Below are 17,049 nucleotides of genomic sequence, written 5' to 3'. Positions count from 1 at the left end.
AAGTGTTTATAAGGTACAAAATCATAAGTTGGGGGTGGTCAACTTATGACTTTTGGCGTATACACACAAGGTGTTCATCAAACGCGTGAATAAATTAAAAAGTTTATAAGCTAGTTTGATCAACTTATAAACTTAGTGAAAAACCCTAAAAGGACAGTCGGTGCACTAAGCTCTCGCTATGTGCGGGGTTTGGGGAAGAGCTGAACCACAAGAACTATTGTACGCAGTCCTACCCTGCATTTATGCAAGAGGTTATTTCCACAGCTCGAACTCGTGACATCCTGGTCACATGGCGACAACTTTTACAATGGAGAATTAGTTCCCACTCTTACATACAGAACATAAATTCTTAGTAAAATAATATCAATATTTTGAAACTATGTAGAATAAAAAGATTGCCATTTAAATCGGAAGGGGTTAAATAGTAAATACACCCGAAAATCTAAACTTTCTCCTCCAATTACAAGAATCCGCATGAACCAAAAAAAAATTAAACCCACCCCACCCGGGGTCCGATAGGTGACATTATACATACAACTACTTTTGTCCATCTCCTACTTCATTTTATTTCAAAGGTAAACGAACATCTCGTGTTCTTTCACTACAAAGAAAAAAATGCCTCATTTTAGTGTCTCCTTTCTCATTTAGAAAGTTTTTGAAAGGAAAGTTTTTCTTTAAGATTTTTTAAATGAAGAATCAACCAAACTCACCGGTTACAGATATCACATTGACATCATCGCCATTTACAGATACCACATTGACATCATCGTCATCATTGTTCAACACTTCTTCTTCTCCTTATTCTGCAATGGTTACACCGCAAAATCCTCTTGACTTAGATGCTGCAACTCCAAATCAGTTGGTGTTGTTACTCCATGATGTTAATCTCCGTGAAGAGGTTGTCGATCAACTCGTCAAGGTACATGACGCGTTTTAAATGTTTTTAATTATATATATGTTTATATCTTCATTTTGCGTACGTTTTAGTTTTTGTCTATCCACTTGTTATGTATTTTTGTCTAGTACTTAGTAGTTGTTCGGTGGTTGAGATACAAAGACAAGAAAGTTCATCGATCACTGGTTAATTTCTTTTGTGCTATTTTTAAGTGGCCAGCAGAATGCAGATTGAATGAACTATTGCAAGCAGTCTGTAAGATCTCTGAATGATTGATTGTCTTTCTCTTTCTATACACTTTTAAGTATGTCTAGGGGTGTCAAATGGGCAGGTTAAGCTGAATTTGGGCGGGTAAAAAAATGGGCTGAGTTAATAAATGGGTGGGTTATTGACCTCCAAAAGTTACTTGTGATGAAATGGGCTAAAAGCGGGTCATAACTCAACCCGCCCAATTCTTATTAAGTTTTAATTTCTTTATTTGTTCTTTTATAGTAATTTTTTAGTACCTAATAAAACTAATTTCTTTCTTTGTTATGGCTATATAGGACATCAAATAAAAAAAAGTATATTTTTGAAAATATTTTGATAAGATTTCTCATGGTTCAATTTGGGCTGCATATCAACCCAACTTTTTGTGGCCTGGAATGGGCTGAGCTCATAATTTAGCGGGTCAATGATTAGCCCAAACTTAAACGGATTGGATGGGTCATGCTTTCATGGGTTGATTTTTCCACCCTTGGATCATAGGGAAATCTACATGGTGTGGTAAACTAGAGTAGATAATTATATTTAGTAGCTATAGTTTACATTAATTACTTCACATAGCTAAAACTTGTATGTTAATGACACTTATTAGCTATTAAGATAAAATACTCAACTCTCTCCTCCGACTCTCTCTAACATCTACAACTTTTTCCTTTCCCCTCTCTCTCTAACGTCTGCACTCTCTCTCCCCTCTAACGCCCAATGGGAAATCTTGGAGCATTTTTTAGGCGTAAGCCTAGTGGATTTGCAGCCCAATATCTCTCTTTTTGCATTTTTCGTTTCAGATCAGACCTCCTATAGGTCCTTATGCCATTTTAATATTCAAAGTCGTACTCCCAATCTCCCCCCAAAGGTTTATCAGTATAATCCTGATGTTGAAGAGATTGATTATACTTATTTCTTGATGATTCATTAGATAATACCTGACACAAAAGCAAAGTATTAACGTTTGAGTGTATTTTCTCGGATGTAAGTGTATCTTATTTATTGTAATTTAGATTTGAGTGTATTTTATTTCTTTTATCTCAAATCCGAGTGTATTTTATTTATTGTATTTCAATTTGAGTGCATTTTATTTCTTGTATCTCTAATCAGAGTGTATTTTATTTCATGTATCTCAGATTTGAATGTATTTGAGTGTATTCATTATTTTTTTAGTGTAAAATTTAGCGTTTTTTTTTTATGTATATCTTATTTCTTGTATCTTATATCTGAATGTATATGAGTGTATTCGTTATCTTTTTAGTGTAAAATTCAGTGTTTCTTTATTTATTTTTTGTTTGTAGTTCGAATGAGATCTTTTTTATATATAAATGAATACAGTGAATTTTGAATACAACTGAATATCCTTGTATTTTCTTGCATTTATGTTGTATGAATACAACCGAATTTAAATATAATAAGTTGAATACAATGTAAAAGTTGCTACGAATGAATACAACCGAATTGAATACATTCGAATTCTTTTATATACAATAAATTTGAATATAGATGAGTATCCATATGTTTTTTCATTTATGTTATTTGAATACAATTGAATTTAAATATAATAAATTGAATACAGTGTAAATACAGCCAAATTGGAATTGGAATACAGCCGAATTAAAATACAGCCAAATAGAAATACAACCGAATTTGAATACACATTACTGTAGTTACAAAATGTAATTAGCAAAAGTATAATTATGCCTAAAAAAAAATCTCGAAGTGTAGTCATTTGTGTAGACCAGCCCATTTGAAGGCCAAACTGTGCAATTTAGGAGGCCACTTGTCAGAAATACAAATTGGTTAGGGCCTTTAATACCTCTAACCCAAAAACAAAAAAGAAGGCCCAGTAATAACATAACCCTAGGTGCACCATATATATACACAATACCATATGACGCAAAAAAAACCCTAGACCGCATATTGCTGGCACAAAATCTAAACGCCGACGAAGTAGAGCTTTAAGGTCTCATCTTTGCTAAGCTCATCAATCTTCCAAACATGGATAAGGCTATTCAGATCAGCAAAAAGAGAAAGGTTGGCATTTAAATACCACATTTTTATAAATTTATAAGATTAGATGCTAAGTAATACATTTTTTGTAATTTCAGTTTGTGGCAGATGGAGTGTTTTTTGCAGAGTTGAATGAAGTGTTGACACGTGAATTGGCAGAAGATGGGTATTCAGGAGTGGAAGTTAGAGTTACTCCAATGAGAACTGAAATCATTATCAGAGCTACTCGTACTCAAAATGTTCTTGGTATAATACTTGTTAATTGTTAATTCAATTAAATTGTAATGGGTACGAATTCACGTAAATGTTTTTATTTTATTTGACCACTATCAGTTCTTTATTTGTTGAAAGACTAGTTTAAACCTATCTAGGAATTAATATTGGTACTCTAGTTTCATGGATTTAATATTGCTGAATTTGCCTTTTGGTTATACAGCCAAACCTGCTACAATATGTATTTTGCTTATATTGTTCTGATGTTTTTTCACTGCTTTAGCGAAATGTTGTTATAGAGAACATATAATTTAACATAACATGAAAGATCAGTTCCACAGAAAACATGGCTGTTATAGTGAAATGTTGGTTATGTTACATTTTGGTTGCTCATTTCTTAGGCGGCGAATTGTTAATTTTATCTGGTAATTTGTGTTTGGTTATTTTGTACTCCCTCTGACCCAATTTATGTGGCACAGTTTGGATTTCGAGAGTCAGCAGTGTAATTTATAACCATGAATTCAGGCATGAAATTTTTTAGTTTTTTGAAGTAAAATGTACATATTTTGAAACTATGTAAAAAGTACAATAAGTTACCATAATTGACCATTTAAAATATTAATAAGACATGAAAAAAATAGTTGTCAACGGAAAACTTGTTTTACCCTCGAAATCTGAAATGTGCCACATAAATTAGGACAGAGGGAGTAACTAGTTGTATTGTTAACAACAATATCAATGTACTCAATGTAATCCCACAGGTGGGGTTTGGGGAGGTTAGGATGTAGTTACCTCTTACCTTTACGGGGCGGCTCTCGGCTCAAAAGAAATGTAACCAACACAGGATTGTAAGAAACATGAGAAACTAGTTGTAAGCTTCGTAGTCGCAATTTTTTTTGTGGGTAGACTTCAAGATCCAACTGTTAACAAATGTTTGAAATGAACTTTTGGTCTTTGGTAATCTCCAGTAGCATGCTGCCTTATTAGTGGTTCTGCTAGAATATGTATTTTAGGGAAGATAAAAGAGAAGTTTGGAAGGGTGAGAGAGAATGGGGAAATAATGTTACTTGAATCTTTAGTAGGAGTGCCTTTTTAAAAAAAGAAGTTAAATAAAGGAATAATCAAGAAAGAGAAGTAGTGAACAAGTTGTGCTGTTATTATTCTGCATTCAGTTGTATATTTTCTTATAGTAATCCAGGCATACTGGTCCCTCTTTACTTCTCCTATTGATATGGTTATTGAAGAGAACTTGTGCTTTAGGAAAAGGATCAAATCTTGTTGGTACTATTTTGACTACTTTTTGTATCTGCAGTTGATATATTGTATATTTTGTTCTTTTATGTTAGGTGAGAAGGGGAGGAGGATTAGGGAGTTGACATCGGTTGTCCAGAAGAGGTTCAATTTTAAAGAGAACAGCGTGGAGCTGTATGCTGAGAAGGTTAACAACAGAGGGCTTTGTGCCATTGCTCAGGCTGAGTCACTTCGATACAAGCTCCTTGGTGGTCTTGCCGTCAGGAGGTAATGATCATACTGTGTTTCAAATTTCCATCTGCTTCATATAATACTCCCTAATTATGCCCTTCTTAATTGGTTGTTCTAGCTTGTTAAGAATAATGACATGCTTGTGCCTTTTCTTTCTGCTGCTCTTTCCCCTTCTTTCTTTTTCTTTCATTAGCTTATAGTTCTCTTTAGCTAAGCTTATAATCTTTGCACACCATGAACAGTCTTCTATATTCTATCATGCATGTCATCAACAAAGCAAATTGGTGTTGTAGTACCAGTCTTGTGTCGGATGTTGACTAGAGAAATTGCCCTCTATGCCATCTCATCTTCATGATGTAATTTAGTCTTCATGCAGTAACTTGGAGAGAGGACACATTTATTGAAGTTTTTCCTGATTTGTTAAACTTGTAATGAGGTGTATTTTAGTTGTCTACTTGCAATATATAAGGTTTGACCTTGTTTTAATCTCCTCCCATGCTTCTTGTCATCTATAAAGCAAATAGGTATACTTAATTCCAAATTTGTGTCGGAAGATGACTATATCATCAGCATATGCTAAAGACATTGTTTGAGATAATGTTTACACCTCTGTCCTTGGTTTTTGCGACATGCTTAATTCATTTCCATATGTATTTCAATGTGCACTATTTAAGGTTGATCTTATTTTGATCTCCTCCCGTGCTTTTTGTCATCTATAAAGCAAATAGGATTACATAGTACCAAATTTGTGTCGGAAGATGACTATATTAGCCGCACATGCTAAAGACATCGTCTGAGTTGTAAATTTTACACCTCTGTCCTTGGTTTGCAACATGCTTAATTTGTTCCCATATGTATTTCTATGTGCACTATTTAAGGTTTGATCTTATTTTAATCTCCTACCATTATTGTCATCTATAACACAAAGAGGTTTTCTCTCTAGATAACTTATAAACTTTGCACACGATGAACAATCTTCTATATTCTCTATCATGTATGTCATCAACAAAGCAAATTGGTGTTCTAGTACCAATATTGTGTCGGATGTTGACTAGAGAAATTGTCCTCAATGCCATCACATCTTCATGATGTAATTTAGTCTTCATGCAGTAAATTGGAGAGAGGACACATTTGTTGAATATTTTCCAGAGTTGTTGAACTTGTTGTGAGGCGTATTTAGTTGTCAACTAGCAATTATTTTTACGGTTTGACCTTATTTTAATCTCCTTCTGTGCTTCTCGTCATCTATAAAGCATTACTTAGTTCCAAATTTGTGTCAGAAGATGACTATATCAGCAGCATATGTTCATTGTCTGAGTTATTAATGTTTACACCTCTGTCCTTCGTTTTTGCGACATGCTTAATTCATTTCCGTATGTATTTCTATTTGCAATATTTAAGGTTTGATCTTATTTTAATCTCCTCCCATGCTTCCTGTCATCTATAAAGCAAATAGGGATTACATAGTACCAAATTTGTGTCGGAAGATGACTATATCAGCTGAAGCACATTCTAAAGACATTGAGTTGTTAATTTTTACACCTCTGTCCTTGGTTATTGCGATATGCTTAATTTGTTTCCATATGTATTTCGTTATGTTTTGTTTTTTGTCTATGACTAGTTTAATTGTAGTTGTGTTGCCTCTAACAAGTATCCTCCTCAACTTTATCAGGGCATGCTATGGTGTTTTGAGATTTATCATGGAGAGTGGAGCCAAAGGATGTGAGGTATACTTCAATTTTCTCATTGCTCACTACACGGCACATAAAGTGTTCTAAGTACCTCATAACTTCAATATTCTCATTGCTCACTACACGGGACATATACTTTTAATCAGGTGATCGTAAGTGGAAAATTGAGAGCTCAGCGTGCCAAGGCCATGAAGTTCAAAGATGGGTACATGATTTCTTCCGGTCAGCCTGTGAACGAGTATATTGACTCTGCAGTAAGACATGTTCTCTTGAGACAGGTATAGTTTATATCAGTTAAAGCTCTTGTTTTCTGGTCGTGCTACTTGCTTTTATTTATTTTGTCATTCTGGTTTCCGATGTTTTGATTTTTCTTTGTTCTGCCAGGGAGTACTTGGAATCAAGGTCAAGATCATGCTTGATTGGGATCCCAAAGGAAAGCAAGGTCCAATGACACCTCTTCCAGATCTTGTCACAATCCATCCTCCCAAGGAGGAAGAGGAATACCTCAGGGTACCAGTGGCAGCGCCAGCTGACATTGAGCCTCCCGTTGTGCAGCAAGCCTTTGTTGCATCAGCTTAATTTTTTTCCAAATATTACTATATTTTGTTTTTTTGGTCAACTTTGGGTGCTATAGACATGTTTGGAGAATTTTTTGAGTTATATTGACAATCGTACTGCCTCAATGAAAATTTTGTTTAACTAATGTAGCCCTCTTTTCCTAGTGCATTCACTGGCTGAGATATGCTGTTCATCTGAGATTGCACCTGCATTTAACCATGGATTTTTTTTTGTAGTTTGCACTCTTTTCGTTTTTTTTTGTCTGATTTACTTAATAGATTATTCGTAGCTTTGGCCAAACTTGTGAGAAATTAGATTTGCTCATCTCCTTGTTTTTTTGTCATGGTGAGTTAGAATTGGTTCGGATTTTCGGTCTTTTGACATTGTTGATGAATTTTATTTTCTGATTTTTTATTGGATTCAGATTTCGAGATATTAACTGAAAAATCGACATTTTTTTTTTGTAATGACTGCATTTCTTTCTATTTTTAGTATATCATTTAAAAGTTTATGCTATTAGGAAGTTACGATTTCAAAGCTTTGCTTAGGCTCGAACTCTTCCATCTAACTTCCAGTCTTTTCTATTTTCTCACTTTCGCAACTAGAGTACTATATATTTTACCGAAATATGTAACTTCGGCAGAACAAAGAAAATGTATAATCAAATAGTTTCTATTTGATTGAATTTGTACTTGTAATGAGCTCCAAGATCATCTTCTTTTTTATTTGTCTATGAAGTTTGTCTTTGTTTGAGTATAAACAATGGAAGTGAAACTAAACATCCCGGTGATTTTGTTTTAAGATTTTATTTTTGTTATCATGTTCGTCATCTTTTGAAGTGTGAAAAATGAGAGTGAAATTAAATATTCTAGTGATTTCGAGTAATCTCAATTTAGTTAGTCATAATCACGACGACTTCTGTACTCTCGTTATGAAATGATAATGACCTCCCGCAAAGTGAATTATTAGATAGTGCTAATGATGAACTCCTCATAAATGCACAGAAGTTGATTTCTTCTCTTCTTTGAATTCGAAAAAGAAAGACACACAATTTGTTCATATTTATCTAAGATATTTTTGTCTCTCCTTAAGTATCTAACTTAAATTAATACTCAACTAAATAGAACAATTGTGCGTAGATTTGGGAAAAAAATAACCAGTGACTTTTTATGTCTTTAAAACATTAAATTTTTGAGGATGGATACCCTAAGGAGAAAAATTGGTGTAAAAGTGTGTGTTTTTTTTTTCTCCATGGTTACCCAGAAGAAAAATAAAAAAGGTTGAAGCATTCAATTTATTTTTCGTCATGCCCTTTGTTCACCTGCCCAACTCGAAATTGAAACAGAAAGAATTTATAGTTGGATTATACTGATCCATACTTTTCAAGTATTAAGGCAAGTGTGTAATGAATCGATTAAAAGTAACTAATTCATAAATAAAATTGACTTGATTTTCAAAGTTCACATGAAAAAAGAGTGCTTAATACATAGGTAAACTCTTGAACTTGCCAGTGAATTTCATTTACACTTAAACTACAACTTGTTCAAATGAGCACCTGAACACATGGTAAAATGTTCTTATTAGACACTTTTGATTCAAATTTTGAAAAGACTTTTGCGTCTGTTCTCAAGTGCACATTACGTAAATAAGTGAACCACTAAAAATATGTCAACTTCTTTAATTATACGCATAAACCTCAGTAAACCGTAAAACTTCAGGCTTGTCCCAATTGAGGCTGATGTGTAAAATTAAAGGAGAAATATTTATTGTGATTTAACTTAATTACCTAATAGACATTTGAGAATACACACAATTTTTTTTTTCTTATACGAACACTTATCATGTGTTCAGGTGTTCAGTTGGAACAACCCGTAGTTCGTGTGTCTAAATGTAATTTACTGACAAGTTTAAGGGGTCGTGTATGCATTAAGCCAAAAAGAATGAGATTGATATAATGTTCCTACTCATCTCTTGAAATCGAGAGATAAATTTGAAATGCTGTATAAGTTTTTGACATCTATCTCTGTATAGCAGACTTATAGCCTGTTGCTCAAAATAAAGAGAACTTTCATTGTTTGCTTTGCATTTGCTTTTTCCAATTTAAGAATGGAGCAAACAATTGAGAAAGAAATTGTTCACTCAGATGTCACTTCTGAGAGTTGTGTGGAAAAGGAGGAGAATATTCAGTGGTTTGAAGAGTCTCTCGAAGCTGATCTGAAATGCTCTTTAGCCATAAACAGGTAATGCAACAGTTGTAAAATTCTTAATCCTAATACAATAATTACAATTTATTTGTCGAAGGAAAAAAGTCTAATCATGAAATGCTGCAGTGTCCTCTATACAGGAACCACCAAGTTTCAAGATAGTATCACTTTTAGACACAAAGCACTTTGGAAAGGTTGGCTATTACTAAAAAAATATCAAAAATATCCATGATTTAATTTTGTCTGCCCCTTTTAGGTTTTTTGAAAGAAATGATGTGTGTATATATGAATTTGTATGCAGGTTTTGGTGATAGATGGAAAAATGCAGAGTGCTGAAAATGATGAGTTTATGTACCATGAAAGTTTGATCCATCCTGCTCACTTACTTCATGAATTGACAAGTATACCACTCAATTTTCTCATTTCTTTTTATGTTCCGTGGCTGTTTTTGCCTTTATTTTTGTTTTTTTAATTCTCCAATTCATTAAGGTTGTTTTTTTTTTTTTTTTTTTTTTTTTTTTTGGATTTGGATATGATGAAGTCCAAAAACAGTGTTTATCATGGGAGGAGGGAAAGGGTCAGCAGCAAGAGAGGCTCTTAAGCATTTTTGCATCCACAAAGTTGTCATGTCTGATATTGATTAAGTATGATATATATATCTTCTTTCTACTTTGTTTTTTTTCCCAATTGTATCAATCTGAATATCTGAGGTGCTTGCTAGTACTTTGTTTCTTAGCATTTTTACAATCAACCAATGAAATCTTAATGTGAACGCATACATAAATTTGCCATATATATATCCATCATCTTTGAAATGTGGGAACATTCATTGACATAGGCATAAAGGGATGGACATGAACAAAGTTAGAATTCATATGGTCGATTTCCCTAACTTATTTCGAATTGAGATACAATAATAGATGTTATTACGGACAATTACGTTCAATTGGACTGCCACACCAAACTATTATTACTCTCTCTTTCTCTCTCGCGCGCAAAGCCACGGTCCTTTTTACCGTAATGACTAATATAATAAAATTCTTTCTGTAAAATCTAGCATAGACTAATTATGAGAAAACGTAACTTAGACATTTTGGACATTATACGAAAACATTAGTTGAAGCATTTTTTAATTTTAAATGATGAAAAATTATATTTGAAGATCTAATTCGTCAATTTTGTTATTTTTGGTTCTAAGGATAGAAAATAGACCGTAATTGTCGGACCAATTGAGTAGTAAATTAGGACTGACAAGACTTTTAGTTGGCGGTAACAGAGAAATTAAAGTAGCACTAAACACTACTGAAACACAGGGGGGGGGGGGGGGGGGGGTGGGTGGTTTTGAATTGTAATTCTTTTTGGATTAAGTTAGTTGACTTTTCTGCAAAACTCAAACACTGGTTAGCAGACAGGTAACAATAGAAAGTAATGAGACACGAAGATTTTATACTGGTTCGGATCACCGGTGCGGTGCCTATTCTAGTCCTCTTGGGTTATAGGGTTTCCTTAGAGCTTTGGTGGTAACTTGATTACAAAGGTGGTTTGTCTGGAACCGTAGTTTTTGTTTTGGACAGTTTTCCAATTGTCCCCTAGCGACAGCCTCTACCTGTATAGCTATCTATTCTCTCTTTTCTTTTTCTAACACTCACAGACTTTTACAAGCTATAGTGCTTTTTACAAGATGAAGAATGAGATGTTTTGCTCAAGTGAAGTTGTATTTTTCTTAGGCTTGTGATGTCTCTTTTTATAGTCGGCTTCACGTTTGAGATTTTGGCAATGAATCAATCTTTCCTTTGGATTGATTCTGATTTGGCTCACTCTAAGGTAACCCAAGAGAGTTTATACTCAATCGGGGATTTGAGTGATTTCCTGATTGATCTTTGGATCTTTTTTGCTGGTCTTCTTTCCTTTGTGACCGAGATATGAATCTTCTTTGCTGGTCTTCTTTCCTTTGTGACAATGATGTGATTTGCCTTGAATCTTGCTGGTCTTCTTTCCTTTGTGACCGAGATATAAATCTTCCTTTGTTAACCTTTAGATCTTGGATAATAATTCTCCTATTGATTTTACTTCTTTCCATATGTTTCTTCTTGATTGGCTAGATTAGATCTTGACCCGCGTATACATCTTCTCTAATTGATTGCTTGGCATATATTTTCCTTTTCTATGGTCTTGATTTGTGTGGCTAAGCTAGTCCCTCACAACTTTCGTTTTCCTTTTTGGTTCCTGCATAATACGGTGGCATCATTAAAACAATTACTTCCTTTTAACCTACAAGGCTAACAATCTCCCCCTTTTTGATGATGACAACCAAAAAAGAGTGTGACGTTTTACTTCCTTGTATTTTGACTTGATGCTCCCCCTGAGTTTAGTCCATCGTTTCATTGTGCTCCCCCTGAGTCTCTTTCTGCCCCTTTGACATCATCAAAAAGAAGAAAAAAAAAAAAAAAAACAAGCGCAAGAGTAAGCACAACAGGCATTCAAGCATAATAACAAGTAAGCACAAATATACAGATAATAACTAAGCTCCCTAAGTAAACCACATAGTTTTAGGGGACACAAATAGGCCCAAGGAGATAGTCATCCAAAACATACAACACAACAGAAAACAGAAATAGTCTTAAACATCCAAATATGCCATCAAGGGATTAAGCACCCCTTTTCCAGTAGTACTTCAAGGTATTGATAATATTTGAGGAGAAGGTGGTGTAGGAGATTTCAACGTTATGGGATAGGGTGAATAGGAGTTCTGAATAGCAACAGCGAGATCAGTATTGGGAGTAGTGGTTTCCCTACTCAGGGAGTCGACTCGAGTAGTCAGCTTGTTCACAACCTTGATACCCTCCTTTTGCAGACCCTACATGCTCACCCGCAGCTTTCCCACATCAGCGCTAACCTTTTTTGAAGAGCTCAATACCTTCTCAAGAACCTCAAACACTTGCTGGAGGCGAGTATCCAAAACAGTAACACTTTGCTTCACCTCTGCAATCTCATGAAGCACATCTGAAGTAGCTCTTCTAAGGGTTGCTGGTTCAGCTGGAGTCTCAACCTTTACCTTGGCTGCTCAACCTTTACCTTGGCTACTTCTTTCTTTACCCACTCACCATTCAAGAAAACATATCACATGCTTTCAAAGGCTCGATGATCATAGGAAGTAGTTACCACAATAGGATGAAAGTTTATAAGGTCAATGAACAAGTCCCTTAAAATGCGAGAAATGATCATACCATAAGGAAGGCTAGCAGAAGGAGAGGTGTCTAAGGCACTCTCAAGCATATACTCCTTGAACCAAGTGGCCCAGTTGATTTTGTGTTTCTTGAGTAGACAGTATACAACATACACATCCCTTGCAGTGATGGTGCTAAGGGAGCCAACTCGAGGAAGTAAGGTAGTAGCAGCAATATGAGCAAGAATACGGTTAATAAAGCATATATTAGAGGGTCCAAATTAGAGATGTCAGAATCGGGTTCAGATATAAAAGCCCTAGCTTCTTCAAGAGTAACTTCAAAATTTTCTGGCCAAACATTCCTTATAAATTCAATTTTGCCAGAAAATTTAACTCCAAAGACCTTTTAAAACAGAAATTCATTGACAACAATCCTAGCTCCCATGACCAAGGTTTCCAGTTCTCCATTATCCTTAGAGACCCTAAGATTGGCATAGAACATTCTTACGGGTTCCTCAAATACTTCTGGTTCATAGAGGGCAAAAACAAGGGGCAATTTTTGGTTTTGAAAATAACACTTACATTGCAATGACAAACCTTGAGTTGATCAAGACTGATGAGTCTACCAGTAGCAATATGCTGCTTTTTGAGGAGATTAAACTTTGCTTTTTCAGCAGATCCCCAGCATAGTTGCATGTCCTCGGGTCCAAAATAGTCATCCTACTCATTCTTGGTTTTCTTTGAAGCATTTTCTTTAGATGGAGGAGGAGAGCTTCATTTCTTCTCAGCAAAGGTTCCAATGGTCTCATCATCGGAGTAGTCAAAAATATTCACATGGTTGTCAGGCCTTGTTAGACTTTGCAGATGACGGCTTGAGAGTCTACAACCAGAGCTTTCTCTTTTGACACAAACCATTTTGAGGGAAAGAAAAGGGTTAGAAGAAAAGTAAAAAGTTGAGGGTTTGAAGAGAACAATGACAGATGAGAGAGATTTATAGAGGAAAAGACGGAAGGGGAAAGGGTGTGTTGGGAGACGAACCGATGTGACTGAGGTGAAGGGACGGTGTATTGGGAAGGGGTGTAATAATGATAGGAAGAGAAGGCGGGAAGTACATTTAATAAAAGACAAACATGTTACTTAAGACAAGTAAATAAAATAACTGTGGTACAAATAAAAAGGTTCCTTAATTATTTTGAAATTTAATAATTCCGAGACTCTTTCTAAGGAAACAAAATATTTCTTCAAGCAAGGGTTTTGTAAAAATATCAGCTAGTTGATTTTCAGAATCCACAAATTCTAATGCAAAATCACCATTTTCTACATGATCTCTAATAAAATGATGCTTAATATCTATATGCTTTGCTCCAGAATGATGAATAGTATATTTAGAAAGGCTAATTGCACTAGTGTTATCACAAAAGATAGGCACAGAGTCATAAGATTATTCATAATCAATCAATTGGTGCATCATCCATAGTAGTTGTGTTCCACAACTCCCTAAGGCTAAATATTCAGCCTCAGTAGTTGATAATGCAACAGATGTTAGCTTTTTGCTATGCCAAGAGATAATTGATTCTCCCAAAATTTGTCAAGTACCACTGGTACTTTTTCTGTCTGTTTTGTCACCTGCAAAATCAACATCTGAATATCCAGTAAGATCAAAATTAGTAGAATGAGGATACCATAGGACAAAATCTTGAGTTCCAAGAAGATAGCGAATGATTAGCTTTACTACGGTAAGGTGCGATTCCTTGGGAGTTGACTGGAATCTGGCGCATTTGCATACACTGAACATTATATCTGGTCGACTGGTCATAAGGTATATTAAAGATCCTATCATAGCACGATAGGTTCTTTCATCGACATCCTTTCCCGAGGCGTCTGTTTCAAGGCATGTTGAGGGGCTCATAGGTGTTCCAAAAGCCTTTCAAGGCATCGAATTTCTTTATAAGTTCCTTGGTGTACTTTTTTTGACTTACAAACGTGCCATTAATCGACTGCCTTATTTGCAGTCCTAGAAAGAATGTAAGTTCACCCATCATACTCATTTCAAATTCTCCTTTTATGAGATCAACAAAATTCTTGCATAAAAGAGGGTCAGAAATTCCAAAAATAATATCATCAACATATATTTGAGCAATCAAAAAGCAATTTGATGATTGGTGTCACTTTTTCCTCTTCTAAATTTTTTTTCTAACAAGAAGGAATTGAGTCTCTCATACCAGACTTTTGGGGCCTGTTTGAGGCTGTACAGAGCCTTTGTTAGCTTAAACACATGATCGAGATAGGAGGAATTTTCAAAACCTAGTGGTTGTTTTACGAAAAATTCTTCCTTAACAAAACCATTTAGGAAGGCATTTTTTACATCCATTTGAAACGTTTAAAGTATGCATATGCTAGTAGGATGCGAATAGATTCTAACCTTGCAACGGGAGCAAAAGTTTCATCATAATCGATACCTTTCTTTTGGGAATAGCCTTGGGCTACAAGTCGTGCTTTGTTTCTTATCACTTGACCAGATTCATTTAGCTTTTTCCTGAAGACCCATTTTGTCCCTACGGCAGAGACATTTTTGGGTCTGGGAACCAACTTCCATACCTGATTTCGTTCAAATTGATCAAGTTCTTCCTGCATGGCCGTTATACATGATTCGTCGTTTAAGGCTTCATTAACTTTCTTGGGCTCCAGTTGTGATATAAGCACGACTGCAGTCATCTACTTGTGAGATGATCTGGTTTGCATTTTTGCTTTTGGATCTCCAAGAATAAAGTCATTTGGAAAACTATCTTCACTTCTCCATTCTCGTGGGACGTTCAGTTGTTGAGGCTCAGAAGTAGTTTTGTTAACTTTTTCTTGAGCAGGATTTCCTTCAATTTCCTAAGTTTGAGATATTTCAGGTAGTGGTACCTCAGTAGTCGACTCGACAATATCATTAGTTGACTTTGGTGCAGAGGTCTTTTCTCCTGTATCATCATTGACAACACTTGTGTCTTGGACACTTGGGTTAGTATCAATAAATACAACGTGAATAGATTCTTCAATAGTCATGGTTTTTTTTATTGAAGGCTCTAAATGATCTACTAATAAGAGCATAACCCATAAAAATACCTTCATCGCTGCGAGGATCAAATTTACCAAGATTGTCTTTACCATTATTGTGAATGAAGCACTTGCATCTAAACGGATGAAAGTAGCTTACATTTGGTCGCTTACCTCTCCAGAGCTCCTAAGGGATCTTCTTCAGAATTGGCCTCATTAGACATGTGCTTACTGCTTCAGCCCAAAAGCGCTCGGGCAGTCCTTGTTCAAGAAGCATTGTTCTGGCAGTATCCTGAAGTGATCTATTCTTTCTTTCAACAACTCCATTTTGTTGAACAGATCTAAGTGAAAAAAAAGTCTGTGTGTAGCCTTGTTAAGCGCAAAATTCTTCAAATGATTTATTTTCGAATTCCTTTCCATGATCACTGTGAATGGTTGAGATAAAATATCCCTTTATTCGTTGTACTCTTCTGCAAAGGATCTCAAATTGGGTGAAAGCTTCATCTTTATGATTTAAAAACATAAGCCACGTAAATCTTGAATAATCATCTACAACGACAAAAACATATTTCTTTCCTCCTATACTAGCGGTCCTAGTAGGGCCAATTAAATCCATATGCAAAAGTTGAAGAGGTTTATTGGTGCTAACAACGTCTTTTGGTTTAAAAGATGAACGAGTCTGTTTTCCTAATTGACATGCATCACAAATATGATCTTTTGAAAAGTTTAGTTTAGGAAGTCCAAGGACCAAATAATGTTTAGAAAGTCTCTCAAGAATATGCATACTAGTATGTCCTAGTTTTCTATGCCATAGCCAAGGATCACTGGCTATGGATGCAAGACAAGTGAGAGTAGGTAAATTAACATTGTTTAAGACATAAATATTATCTACTCTGTCGCCTATAATGATAAGATTCCTTGCTGCATGACTCAGTGTGCATTTGATAGCATCAAATAGAACTTTGAATCTTGCATCACATAGTTGACTGATGCTCAATAGATTGTATTTTCGTCCATTCACTAGATAAACTTCCACTAGATCACATGAAGGACTGAGAGTGATGCATCCTACTCCCAAAACATCTCCTTTTGCATGGTCACCAAATATAATCTGACCACCATCTATCTTTTTCACAGATTTGAAATTTTCTCTTTTGCCCGTCATATGTCTAGAACACTCACTGTCAATTACCCACATATCCTTTTTAAAGGTCTTCTTGGGTTGTTCCTGCAAGACAAATAATTTAGTTTCTCTTAGGTACCCAAGTTGTCTTGGGTCTTGGACTATTAATGCTGTCTTGCCCAACACTCGTGGTTTTGGGCTTCCAAATCCATTTTCCTGATCTGGTATTCTTGTTCTCGCAATTGAAATATTTATGATCTATTTTACCACAAGTATAGCATGAGAAGTTTTTTGGAGATGTATTTGAAGTGGAATAGAATTCAGTAGATGAGAAGTCATTAGTGACTAGTTTCTTCCAAAACTAGAATGAGTATCAAAAGGAATTCTATTTGATATGACAGAACTGGGGCTAGGTG

The 17,049-nt window shown here is 35.2% G+C and overlaps 1 protein-coding gene and 1 pseudogene across 1 annotated transcript; both read left to right on the top strand.

Annotated features, from left to right (window-relative positions):
- Positions 1 to 3,023: 3,023 nt before the first annotated feature.
- LOC132617574 (small ribosomal subunit protein uS3x-like) lies at positions 3,024 to 7,246 on the top strand. The gene is made up of 6 exons (XM_060332616.1): positions 3,024 to 3,181; positions 3,256 to 3,403; positions 4,717 to 4,888; positions 6,525 to 6,579; positions 6,690 to 6,821; positions 6,928 to 7,246. The coding sequence occupies exons 1-6, from the start codon at positions 3,146 to 3,148 to the stop codon at positions 7,120 to 7,122; spliced, it is 738 nt and encodes a 245-aa protein (XP_060188599.1). The 5' UTR covers positions 3,024 to 3,145; the 3' UTR covers positions 7,123 to 7,246.
- Positions 7,247 to 9,168: 1,922 nt separating this feature from the next.
- On the top strand, positions 9,169 to 10,130 carry LOC132620314 (thermospermine synthase ACAULIS5-like; annotated as a pseudogene).
- Positions 10,131 to 17,049: the final 6,919 nt, after the last annotated feature.

The sequence above is a fragment of the Lycium barbarum genome, chromosome 11 (assembly GCF_019175385.1).
Source record: "Lycium barbarum isolate Lr01 chromosome 11, ASM1917538v2, whole genome shotgun sequence".
Taxonomy (NCBI): domain Eukaryota; kingdom Viridiplantae; phylum Streptophyta; class Magnoliopsida; order Solanales; family Solanaceae; genus Lycium; species Lycium barbarum.
The sequence above is the reverse complement of the archived record's forward strand: the minus strand, read 5'-3'. Positions and strand labels throughout refer to the sequence as shown.

Bases quoted from the DNA above. Each gene is read 5' to 3' on its own strand.
- LOC132617574 (XM_060332616.1), top strand. From the start codon at position 3,146: ATGGATAAGGCTATTCAGATCAGCAAAAAGAGAAAG. The intron at 3,404-4,716 runs GTATAATACTTG...CTTTTATGTTAG, and splicing joins TCGTACTCAAAATGTTCTTG to GTGAGAAGGGGAGGAGGATT. The intron at 6,822-6,927 runs GTATAGTTTATA...TTGTTCTGCCAG, and splicing joins GACATGTTCTCTTGAGACAG to GGAGTACTTGGAATCAAGGT.